This window comes from Rhinopithecus roxellana, chromosome 14 (genome assembly GCF_007565055.1).
Source record: "Rhinopithecus roxellana isolate Shanxi Qingling chromosome 14, ASM756505v1, whole genome shotgun sequence".
NCBI lineage: Eukaryota > Metazoa > Chordata > Mammalia > Primates > Cercopithecidae > Rhinopithecus > Rhinopithecus roxellana.
The window spans coordinates 44,299,859-44,313,328 of NC_044562.1; the positions used below are offsets into that span (position 1 = coordinate 44,299,859).

The 13,470-nt window shown below is 36.6% G+C and overlaps 1 protein-coding gene across 10 annotated transcripts in view; it reads right to left on the reverse strand.

The window, feature by feature from the left end:
- PMS1 (PMS1 homolog 1, mismatch repair system component) overlaps nt 1–13,470 on the reverse strand; it is an 89,052-nt gene that overhangs the window by 541 nt on the left and 75,041 nt on the right. For 7 of the 10 annotated variants that reach the window (XM_030916089.1, XM_010370274.2, XM_030916085.1 and 4 more), the window contains 3 exons: nt 11,564–12,046; nt 7,548–7,678; nt 1,826–1,986 (listed from right to left, as the gene is read on the reverse strand). In XM_030916089.1, the coding sequence (XP_030771949.1) occupies nt 1,826–1,986; nt 7,548–7,678; nt 11,564–12,046 (775 nt within the window). Of the gene's footprint in view, nt 1–1,825; nt 1,987–3,662; nt 5,222–7,547; nt 7,679–11,563; nt 12,047–13,470 lie in introns of those variants that run through there. The other 3 variants (XM_030916088.1, XR_004053097.1, XM_030916086.1) reach the window with 3 other exon arrangements.

Consider the following 13,470-nt stretch of genomic DNA (forward strand, 5'->3'; position numbering starts at 1 on the left):
CCAAAAACCAAGACCCTTGCTCTTGTGCAATTTACATTTTAGTGCAGAGAAATAGAAAACAGACAAAAGACAGAATATTTTAGTCAATAAATAATGCACAAAATTAAACTGGGCCACATGACAGAGTGATTGTAGAGCTGGAAAAAGATTACTTGAGGAGATAGCTTTAAGCTTGAATTTAAATAAGGAACAAGGCTGGGAGCGGTGGCTTAGACCTGTAATCTCAACACTTTGGGAGACGAAGGCAGGAGAATTGCTTGCGGCCAGGAGTTCGAGACCAGCCTGGGCAACACTGAGACCCAGTCTCTACGAAAAAAAAAGCTGGGCATGGTGGGGCATGCTTGTAGTCCCAACTACATGGGAGGCTGAGGCAGGAGGATCACTTGAGCCTGAAGGTCAAGACTGCAGTGAGCTGTGATCATGCCACTGCACTCCAGCTTTTGAGCAAGACCTTGTCGCAAATAAACAAAAATAAATAAGAAACCTTAATGGAAAGATCATGGGGAAAGAAAAACATCTCAGGCAGACAGAAGAGAAACAATGTTCAATGTGGGTGCAACATAGTTGTTCAAGAGAGAGGAACAGGAAAAGGAAATTAGGCACCCTCTAGGACAGGGTGAGGAATTGGTGTTTTGATTTACACTTGGACAAATTCTACTAAGCATTGTTGAGTCACAAAACTGTCCTGGCTGGATTCAATACAAATGTTTACTCTTACGAACCCTCAATGACACCTGGAAATCTTATTCCCGTTTATTTAACCTTCTCTTATAGTACCTACAGCTCTTATTTTCAGATCTTTGTTACTGTACTAAAATTACCAATGCCTTCCCATAACCCCTCCACTGTCAGCAGGTAACTTCTACTCTTTCACCACATATATCAACACGACTTCTCTCAAGTTCACCTAAAATTTCATAGGTTCTAATGATTAAGAAAATTTTTTTTAAAAGTTTACATAAAAATTATGGACATTTTAATGTTTATAACCTTCCTTAATCCTTTTTTTTTTTTAACCCACTGTTACATTTCTCTTTTGTGGTGAATACTGTCACAAAGTGGAAAATTTCCACTTATTCAAAGATTCGTATCTTTCACTTCCCTTCCCTTCTACTGCTCTTGATGAGATCAGGACTTAGAATTATATTACAATACTTTTTAGACAAGTATGTGATATAAAGGTAGAATTATTTTAAATCCCTTCTAAGAGGATTATTTATGAAACGTTTTTTAAAACAGAACTTCACTGCAGAATATATCATTTATAAGGTCTTTCCTCAATACGTACCCAAGAAAATGTTATGGTAAGAATCCATGATAGTGTTTATCACAGTCAGTCTATGATGTGAAACTTTCAATGGAGTGTTCTTTTTTATAATAGTGTTCTCCTTGCAATTACATAATACAACTTACAGAAAATATTCTACTATTTGGAAATAATTTACTATTTTAAGAACAAGTATCTTAAAGTCTGGCCAATCTATAATACCTCTCTATATAGAATCAGCAGCAGTACCCAAGCTTTTTGGCACCAGGGACCGGTTTCATGGAAGACAGTTTTTCCACAGTTGGCGGGTGGGGATGGTTTCAGGAAATTGTTCCACAAGAAGTGCACAACCTAGATCCCTCGCATGCACAGTTCACAATAGGGTTTGTGCTTCTATGAGAATCTAATGCTGCCACTGATCTGACAGAAGGTGGAGCTCAGGTGGTGATGCCTGCTGGCAGGCTGCTCACCTCCTGCTGTGTGGCCTGGTTCCTAACTGGCTTGGCCCAGGAGTTGGGACCCCTGTATACACTAACATATATATAAAATAATGCATACCTCTAAATAACTTATCACTTTGCGAGGTCTACATTCATAAACTTCCTTTGCATTTTTGTTTAATATAGCATTAAGAATTTCTTTTAAATCTGCTACTCCATAGAATGGGAGACAACTAGCCATTCCTTCTATTTCCAAGTAATTTTCAGTAATTGAAACTCCTGAAAGAAAACACACACACACACACATAGTTAAGTTTATATTCCAGAACATGTCCATTAAAAACAAAAATTGCTGCTAAAACATTTAGTGAACCCTCATTAGAATTTAATATAGTCAGACAAAGTTTTGTTCCTTAGTTGGAGAACAAATAGTAATTTCCCATAGGATCTCACATTAAGTCATAAGTGCTCATTGACACCACATGTGCTTTACATAATTTAATTTAATCCCAGTTATTGCTGTTCTGTTTCTTACATTTGTTTAGATCATTTCTTGCTTTGGAGAGAAAATGGAGTCCCATGATATTTATGAAAATAAAACTGGTTTAAGTGTTTTAACAACTGCTGCTCTTCAAATTCTACCCTACCATTTTAATATCTAAACGCCTGAATTATTTCTGTGATTTTAAGTTACAAATTATAAAAACAGTCACACAGTAATTTATGGAGACATTATTAATTAGAAGAAAATACTGTTTGTTCAAAATATTTTAATAGGACAAATAAAACTGACATGTTAAATGTTACTTAAATTACTTAGTAATTAAAATAAAACTAAATGGCTGGGCACAGTGGCTCACACCTGCAATCCTAGCACTTTGGGAGGCCGAGGCAGACAGGTCACAACATTAGGAGTTTGAAACCAGCCTGGCCAACATGGTAAGACCCCGTATCTACCAAAAATACAAAAAAAAAAAAAAAAAAAATTAGACAGGTGTGGTGGTACTAGGGAAGCTGAGATGGGAGGATCACTTGATCCTGGGAGGCAGAGGTTGCAGTCAGCTGAGATCGTGCCACTGCACTCCAGCCTGGGTTGAGAGAGTGTGAATCCATCTCAAAAAATAAAATAAAACTAAAAACTAGCTACAGGATTGGATGTATAACTGGGTACATAATCCATAACAGCACATATTTCAAGGCATCGGATTTGGCTTTAGAATGCATGTTTTTGGAAAATAGCAGAGATTTGTCTTCTTTGGCTGTATCTGTGTAACAGTGTTCTTTCATGAAGTCCACATAATGCTACCTGGAATTAAAAGAAAAGAGACAGTCTAATCTTGGATAAGTAGTAGCTATCAATGGATTAATTTTAAAAAAGAGCTGTGATATAACTTGAAGAGTTTCAGATCCTGAGACTTCAATAATCCAATCCCTTACCTGTTCCCAATTACAGACTAGATCCTGGACCTGGTTGGCAGATGCAGTGCTGGTAGACTATACAGACGGACGGTATCCTAACATTTTTCCCAGAGAATAACTGGAGAATAATATATAATATTATATTATCAAGCATTAAGGGATGAGATACAGAGATCAATGAAGTGAGATGCTATGGTTTAGATGTATGTCCCCTCCAAATTTCTTGTCGAAATGTGACCTCTACTGTTAAAGGTGGGCCTAGTGGGAGGTGCATTGGGTCATGGGGCAGATCCATCATGAATGGCTTGGTGCCATCCCCATGGTAATAAGTGAGGTCTCTGTGGTAGTTCACACAAGAGTTGGTTGTTTAAAAGAGCCTGGCATCTCTCTCTTGCTCCCTCTTTTGCCATGTGATATGCTGGCTACTTGTCGCCTTCTGCCATGATTGTAAGCTTCCTGAGACCCTTACCAGAAGCAGATGCTAGCACTATGCTTCATGTACAGCTTGCAGAACTATGAGCCAAATAAACCTCATTTCTTTATACATTACCTAGTCTCAGGTATTCTTTTATAGCAACACAAATGAACTAACACAGAAAATTAGTACTGACGAGTGGGGCACTGCTATAAAGATAACTGAAGATGTAGAAGTGGTTTTAGAGCTGGGTAAGAGGAGAGGTTGGACGAGTTTGAAAGCTCAGAAGATGACAGGAAGATGAGGGAAAGTTTGGAACTTCTTAGAAACTGGTTAAATGGTTGTTACTAAAATGCTGACAGAAATATGGACAGTGAAAGGCTGACAAAGTCTCAGATGATATTGAGGAATTATTGGAAACTGGAGTAAAGGTCACCCTTTTTATGTCCCTGCAAGGATTCTGGCTGCACTGTGTCCATGCCCTAGGGCAAGCTTGTCTAACCTGTGGTCTGTGGGCCACTTGTGGCCCAGAACAGCTTTGAATGCTGCCCAACACAAATTTGTAAATTTTCTTAAAACATGGAGACATTTTTGCAATTTTTTTTTTTTAAAGCTCATGAGCTATTGTTAGTGTTAGTATATTTTATGTGTGGCCCAAGACAGTTCTTCCAATGTGTCCCAAGGAAGCCAAAAGATTGGACACCTTTGCCCTTAGGATCTGTGGAAGTTTGAATTTAAGAGTGATAACCCAGGTCATCACTTTTTCATTTCGCTATCTAGCGAAAGAAGTTTCTAAGCAGAAAATCGTTCAAGAAGTGGCATGGCTATCATCAGATATGGGAGCAAAGAAATGACTTAAACTTGGAACTCATATGTAAAAAGAAAGCAGATGCTGGCACTATGCTTCATGTAGAGCTTGCAGAACTATGAGCCAAATCAACTTCTTTTCTTTATAAAGAAGGCTTGTGGTCATTTCTTTTAGTCTCAGGTCTACCTGAGTCTTACACAGTCTCAGGTATTCCTTTATAGAAACACAGACTAACAGTGGAAATGAAATGAGTTTGAGCAACAGGGGAAACGTAAATGGAACTCAAAACTGTGTGTGGTAGGCAAAAAGTAGTAGCAGAATATTCTAGTTCACATCTCTTTTAACTATTTATATAGATATGAAAATTGCCAAAAATATCAGTCCAAGTGATTTTTTTCACTACTGGTAGTTTTAAATCTTTTACAGTATGATTAGAATGAAAAGTCTAATACTAATTACATTTGCCCTGGAAAATTATACACATTTCACAGAATTCCTAGTGGAAATGGGTAAAAGGTACTTGGCAACAAATAAGGAAATTGAGCAATATTTTAACTTCTGGGTTTGTAAAATTCAGATATGGAAAAGTTAGAGACATTGGAACTATGTAACAATAACCCTTGAAAAGTTTCCATAAAATACTGTGAAATGCTTACCAATTTTCAGGGAAAATACATCAAATGAGTAAGTGGTTTGACAAGTTTTCACTTCCTAAAATATGGAATTCTTATTGATGCAGGACAGAAAGCTATTCCCATTAGCATGCAAAGTTCTTAGAGTCACATTGAGAATCTTGTCTCTCAAAGCCAGATGTATTCCTTCTCTTTCAAATGCTTTTATCCTTATCCAAATGTACTGTGACTACAGGCAAACTGTTGATTCAAAGTTAGTAAAATGCAACAATACTCTCACAAGACAGAACTGTTAAGAAAATACAACCTAATTTAAAAAAATGAAAAAACAAAGAAATGAAAGAAAACATAAATATCTTTAACTTGCTCTGATATTGACAAGGGAAATAATGCTTATGATTATCTAAGTAAAATTAATTCCAATCAAATCAAGTCAGTTTGCAGGTGACTTAATCATTTCTGCATCTTTGATGCTATGGAAAGTATTAGGCATTCAATAAGATTTTAAAAATACTACTTACAAGCTAAGAGCTCAAAGCATCTGTCAGATATAAACTTACTGGGTAACTCAAAAAAAAAAAAAAAAACATGCTCTTGGAATTGAGTGGGAGGTAAGAAAGGACAGTTATCCTTAAAACAACAACCTGCTGTTTAATATCTTTCTTTCTTTTTTTTTTTTTAGATGGAGTCTCAATCTGTTGCGCAGTGGAGAGTGCAGTGGCGCGATCTTGGCTCACTGCAACCTCTGCCTCCTCGGTTCAAGCGATTCTCCTGCCTCAGCCTCCCAAGTAGCTGGGATCATAGGCACCCGCTATCATGCCCGACTAATTTTTGTATTTTGTAGTAGAGATAGGGTTTCGCCATGTTGGCCAGGCTGGTCTTGAACCCCTGACCTCAGGTGATCCACCCGCCTCGGCCTCCCAAAGTGCTAGGATTACAGGCATGAGCCGCCGCGCCCGGCCTGTTTAATATCTTTCATGAAAAAACCGGTACTTGCCACCAACACCACATAGTTAATTAGAAAAACATTAAGTTGAGAATAAAACACATACACCTCCACCCATCCCTTGCTTCAAGTAAATTCACTTCACATAAATTTTAAGATGCCAGGGACCCTGAGGAAGAAATATTTCTAGGAAGACTAAAGGAGATGACTGCAAGCCTGCGAAAGGGGGCTGAAGGATGGTAAGAAAAGAGAATATGTGAGCATCTCCCATTGCCATGTACCATGCTCACTGATTTGTTACCTTGGATAATGCTCACAAATACTTCATGGAATAAATATCTAAATTTTGACAGGAAGGCAATATGATAAATGAGTTAAGAGCTAGGCTTTAAAGGCAGATTGCCTAGGTTCAAATTCTGGTTTTACCAATAACTGTGTCCCCTTGAGCAAACTTAACTTCTGTGCCTCAATTTTTCCATCTGATATAAACATACTGGGTAGCTCAAAAACAAACAAACAAAAAAACATGCTCTTGGAATTGAGTGGGAGGTAAGAAAGGACAGTTATCCTTTCTACATAATAATTATTAGTTGTTATGAATGAAGACACAGTTAGGCCAGGTGACTTTCCCCAAAACACATTCTTTTTAAATGGCAGTGCTGGGATTTGGACTAATAGAATTGAGGTAGGAGGTAAGAAGCTTAGGTTAGGTATCCTTAAAAATCACAAAAATCAAGTAAAATTAGTTTATGTTTGGGACACCAAAGTATTTTCTGCATATACCCAGCTCTATGCTTTTGTACATTGTTTTTACTTATTTTCGTATCTCAGTAAAGCATTCCTTTAAAAATCTTCAAATGTTGTTTTGGGTGAATTCTGTTTTTCTATACTTTGAGTGTGACAAGTTTGGAGGCAGGAAGGGAGACAGTGGAGTCCTTCCTCATGGTTCCACTGTACCCCTTTGATATCAGATGAAGAAAAATTAACAGAAGGTAGGGCAGAAGGCAGTTGAGTATGGAAACTATAAAAGAACAGAGAAGGTACCAGCCAGGAAAACTGAAGCCTCTAGCCAGATGGATTTTCTTTTCTTTTCTTTTTTTTTTTAAATCCACCCAATGAATTTCCATACTGAGCAAAGAGGGTTATCAGTCTTTTAGCAAAGCCATGGAACTGAATCATCCATTCTCCAGATAGCACAACTGCTGATGTTGCACGTCTAACTGGCAAAACAAGCAAATGCTTTTTAAAAAGCAAAGATATCCATTTTTGTTAGGCAATTCCAATGCCCTACATGTTTCTGTTTCATTATCTAAAGGAGTATTTTAATAATTTAAACAAAGCAGGAACTTTGAATATTTTGTCAAAGGATGACAAAAATTACAATAAAACTATCTGATTAGTTATGCAAATGCAAATGCAAATGCAAAGCATCGGACTAAAAGAGATGCCAAACTGGCTTGTTTCAGGCAGAGGTGATGTGTTGAAATAAATGTTTTAACATAGCTGACACTGGTGAGACAAAAATATACCACCATATCTGTAAATCATGAAACCCAAATGTAACTCTTGGAACAAGACTAATTTTTCCACATCAGAAAATATTAAACCACACTATCATACCTGGTATCAATTTTATCTTGAAACCATTCGCTGTAAGACGAGGATCAGACAGGTAAGTTGATCCACTGTATCTTTGGTCATCTGCTGTCATTTTACATAAAACGTCTAAATAATGAGATCCATTAAAAAGACTGAAAAAGAAATTATGGCCCTTTAACTTATTAAAAACACAAAATAAGAGGGTTTATGGGAAAAAGTTAATCCTAGGGCCCTTTGACAAGTGTTATCATCATTAACCAAAATACAAAGGTATAAGTAACTCTATGAGAAACCACTGTTTTACATTTCTGTTAATATTTTATAAAATACTTACTGCACACAGTATACAGAAAGGAGGAACAGAAAGAAGACAGTCTGTCTTCTAGAATGTTACATATTGAATGTGGAAATTTAAAAATGGCTCTCTCTAAATATAATACAAATGAAAACTTTATAAATAATTTCATTTTATTCCTTCAAAACAAACACAATAATACACTGTCAAGTTAGGTGGTCCATCTTTGCCAAATTTTCAATTGCTATTCAAAGTTTCTTCTGTAACAAAAAGATAAACATGTATCTCTTTCTTCTAGGAACTAATAAATTAATCAATTTAGAGTTTGGGAGAGCTTCCTTCAGTCTACTGCAGGTCTGGCATGTTTCCCAAAGGTGGTATATGAAATGATTCTGAGTGGTGTAAAAATTTGAGGAAGCCAAAGGTTATCTAGGGTACAAATCAACTGCACATATTGGTTTTAGGCTTGGTCGGGATGTGTTAGTCATTGCAAAAAGGTGTCTGTTGGGGTTGACATGAATAGTTACCATTTTGCCACTCCTTCAATGAATATTTGAGTGCCCACCCTGTGGCAGATACTGTACTAGGTATGCAAGGCACTGTTCTGTATTCCAGTACACTGATGTCTTTGCTTATCAGCTCTGAATGGCTGAAGACCCCAATGGCTGTGAGAGCTGATATAATAGAGAAGAGCTTTAGCTATATATCACATGTACTCTGCTTCATCTAACCAATATCCTAAAAATCGATCTGAGAGACAGGAGGGATGGTGGTGGTGGTGATGATTATGACACTGTATAGCAATTAATGGTGCAGACTCCACAGTTAAACTGTCTAGACTGTAATCTTGGACATATGGCTTATTTACTGTCTATGTGGGCCTAGGTAAGTTATTTAACTACTACATTTCAGTTTCCTCAGCTATAAAATGTGGATGATATTATCTACCTCATAAAGTTGATGTGAAGATCATGAAAAAACTTTGCCAAGTTCCTATCATATAGTAAATGTTCAATAAATATTAGCCATCATTAAGGTTATCATTATTAAGCCCTTACTTTATACTTGATAGATACCTAAATTATTCCATTCAGAGGTAAGTTACACAAATAGCATTAGAACTCTGGCAAGAAAACTAAGCCCAACCTACAGTTACCCTGTCTACATTGTTGCATTGTGGGATAAATTAGTCTATGACTCAGTTTTGAAAAACTTACATCATTTAACTGTGATGGGGATGCCACATTCCAAAAGAAGGAAAAAAAAACTATTTTGAATTAATCTTTATTCCTGTTTATGCTCAATTAAGAAAGATATTTTTTCAGGCCAATATGGTCCCAAAATAATAGTTTTTAATGTATTCGTTTTTTGAAGAACAGAACATCACATAGAAAAATTTTTTTTTTTTTTTTTTTTGAGACGGAGTCTTGCTCTGCTGCCCAGGCTGGGGTGCAGTGGCCGGATCTCAGCTCACTGCAAGCTCCGCCTCCCGGGTTCATGCCATTCTCCTGTCTCAGCCTCCCGAGTAGCTGGGACTACAGGCGCCCGCCTCGTCGCCCGGCTAGTTTTTTGTATTTTTTAGTAGAGACGGGGTTTCACCGTATTAGCCAGGATGGTCTTGATCTCCTGACCTCGTGATCTGGCTGTCTCGGCCTCCCAAAGTGCTGGGATTACAGGCTTGAGCCACCGTGCCCGGCGACAAAAATATTTTTAAAAACCTGTAATTTGAAAAAGTGCAAAAATATTTTTGAAATTTAAATGAAGCTTACAAATGCCATTCAGAAAAGCAGTCAAGTCTAAAAATTCAGATGTACCTTAGCTCTTTTTTAGGGAAGAGAAAAGCACCATCAGGTGTTTAAACTGTTTGAATGTAGCCTAAAGTACTATTTTCTAATTGTTCCTCTGACAGTTTCCTAAGCCAATCTCAAGAGAATACTATGAAAGATACTGGATTTTGGTTAATGTGGTTGTTGTTTCCTTATTTAAAAAGACAGACTTAACAGATGTTTTTCTGTATTCTGTCCCTGTTTTTTTCTCCTCCAATGATGGCAGTGTCATTAACAAGAGTTTCAACACATTTTATAAATGATTTCTGCTTTATTCTTGGAAGTTCTGAAACAGAGTTATCGATGTGTCCTAGGGAACAAATTATATCTTTTTAAACTTCAGGTTTTTATTATTTTTGTCATGATTCTGTTCCAACCGTGTCTGACAGAAAAAGAAATATTAAGTTAAAAAAGGGAAATGTTAATAGGTTAGTTGTTATTTATTTTTTAATCTTTAAATTTTTTTTTGTCTCCCCAGGCTTTGTCATCCAAGGTTATTTATTTTTACAGAAAGCAATTTAATCATATAAACCAGGAAAAGGAAATACCCTATATTACAACCAATATAAAATTATTTCAGGCAAAAATCATCAATGAATGGCACCATTACATGGAAAGGTTGATGAGAAACTTTCCAGTGAAAGACAGGCTGTCATTAGCTGAACCTAGTGATAGTGCCTTTTGATGTGATGAAATATGAAGCACATAGCCAACCTATTAAGTAGATTCATCAGAAAGTAGAATCTAAATCTATTCAGTCCTCCTGAGCTAACCCCCAATTAAACATGGGGGAGAGAAGCTTAACACCATAAGAAAGCAAATACAGACAACAGAACATTCCACTGAACAAATGACTCAGTACCTACAATAATAGAGTGATTTTTAAGATATATAAACAAGATAACCAAATGCAGTATGTGGATCTTGTTTAGATACAAATTAAATATAAATTTTTTTAAAAACTGGAAAAAAGATATTTTGAGATAATGAGGAACAATTACAAGGAATTATTATTATTTAAGGTATGAAAAAGGTATGGTTAGGTGAGAAAACAGCCATTTTTTAAAGAGATATATTGAAAGATGTAGGAAGGGGAATTGTTCTAAACTACTTTGGCAAAGGAAAGAAAATATACGTTTATATACTGTATAGAAAGGTAAAGCAAATGTGGCAAAGTCTTGGATAATTACTGATAAAGGTATGCATCGTATACTTCTATTTTATTATGTGTTTGAAAATGTTAAAACAATGAGTACATAATGGAATAAAGTCATGGCAATCTAACTTCAAAATTACCCTAGAGAAGTCACTAATGTACAAGAGAAATGAGCTTAATATTTATTAAATGTAGAAGTGAACTATCCAGAGTATTCTAATATTATTTATAAACAATTCCATTAAAGATTAGAAATCAAATATATATATATATATATATATATATTTTAATTTTTATTTATTTTAATTAAAAAAAAATTTTTTTTTTTGAGACAGACTCTTGCTCTGTCACCCAGGCTGGAGTGCGATGGCACCGCCTCAGCTCACTGCAACCTCCACTTCCCAGGTTCAAGCGATTCTCCTGCCTCAGCCTCCCAAGTAGCTGGGACTACAGATGCATGCCAACATACCCGGCTAATTCTTGTATTTTTAGTAGAGACAGGGTTTCACCATGTTGGCCAGGCTGGTCTCGAACTCCTGACCTCGTGATCCACCCACCTCGGCCTCCCAAAGTGCTGGGATTACAGGCGTGAGCCACCGTGCCCGGCCTAGAAATCACATTTTTAAAAGATTAAAATAAATAAATAAATACCACTAATCCTTACTAGGAACCATTCTCAACCTTCTACCTTCAATTTCTAATCTAGTATGAACTATTATAATAAATATTTTTACATTTAAAAAAGATTGTATCATCATACCTCTCTGTTAACATAATTGGCTTTTCCAGTGGCTCTGCAGGAAGTTTATGATTCTCAAGAAGTCTTTTAAATAGCAGGGCTTCTTCTACTCTATATGGATTTAATAACATTACCTCTGTTTTGGATGTCATTAGCCATGCATCAGGAAACCTGAGATTGTGGATCAAGCAAGGTTCATCCTTCTCTTCTAAGTCAACTTTGTTTTGTTTCTCAAAATTTATTTTTAAGTTTTTCATAGAAAAGGGGATCTGTACCATTTTAATATTTTGACTCCTTTTTTCAATTTGGGACTGAAGGAGTTCATCAAGTTTTGGTTGATTAGATAATGAGGTTTTCAACTTGTGCTTCTGGGCCAAATTCCATGCACTGGTGGGTTTTATCTTTTTTCTGCCATCTTTTAATGATATTTGTGACTCCTGTTCAATGGCTCTCTTCATTTGACTATTGTATCGTTCCAAGTCTTTAGTAGCCTTCTCTTCATATCTAAGAACAGAAATAAAATAGAATTAATGAGATCATAATCAGAAATATATTAACCATCTGAATTTTATAAAACTAAAGAACTGGTATTCCAGGTATAATAATGACAAAGGAACATGTATTAGACTAACTCCTCAATATAACTATGATAAACACTGAACAAAATATAAAAATCAGTTATTGGCCAGGCATAGTGATGGTTCACGCCTGTAATCACAGCACTTTGGGAGGCCGAGGCGGGCAGATCACCTGACGTCAGGAGTTTAAGACTAGCCTGGCCAAAATGGTGAAACGTTGTCTCTACTAAAAACACAAATGTTAGCCAGGCATGTTGGTGTGCACCTGTAGTCCCAGCTACTTGGAAGGCTGAGGCATGAGAATTGTTTGAACCCAGGCGGCAGAAGTTGCAATGAACCAAGATCGCGCCACTGCACTCCAACCTGGGCGACAGAGCGAGCCTGTCTCAAAAAAAAAAAAAAAAAAAAGAAAAAGAAAAAAAGAAAACAACAACAAACAAGTACACAAACAAACAAAAAACCCTCAATTATTTAAAGTAGGCACTGAAGAACAGCCAAAAGCAGGAAGAAATTAGAATGGATTCACTCCTCGGGGAGTGAAAAAAGAGACAAGAGTCCCACATTTATAGGACTTCTAACCAGAGGGCAGTGCTCAGTATTAAGGGGGACTAGGGTGGTCAGAACTCAATCAGAAAGTTGCACTCTTATTAGCCTGAGTCACCAGGACATAGAGCTATCTGCTTCCAGAACAACTGAAAATTGAGAAAGGAAATCCCAGAAAATTCCATGTGTGGGAACCCAAAGGAAAACAACCATTAGAAGGCTAAATGAGCTGAACAGAGATTTCAGCTGCTGCCCATTGCAGGGGAAACGTTTGGAATCTGAATTCCACAGTTTCATGGCCTGGTAAACACTTTGGGCTTTCAATTAAAACTGGAAGAGGGCCACATCTTAGGATAAAAAACCTATGTCCTAAACTAAGGAAGTTGCCCTGGGACCAAGAACAAAATTGAAACAGCTTCTCGTTAACAAAGTATAAAACAAAACCTCCATAAGCTCAAGGTGATCTGTTAGTAATTTAAATACCTGGTAGAACAAAAATCAGCACTTTTCAGAAGAGGATAACAGAATCTAGAATTTTAAGCATACCACCCACAATGCCTGCTATACAATCAAAAGTTACCACTCTAACAAATAAAACAAGAAAATGTGAGTCATGGTCAAAAGAAAAAGTGGTCAGTAGAAGCCAACCTCAAGATGACCCAGATGTCAATATTACCAAAAAAAAACACTTAAAAACAGATTTAATAAATGTTTAAGGTATTAAAAGATTATCATGAGAGAATAGAAGGGGGAATCTCAACGGATTAGTGGAAATTATACAAAAAAATACAATGGAAATTCTAGACC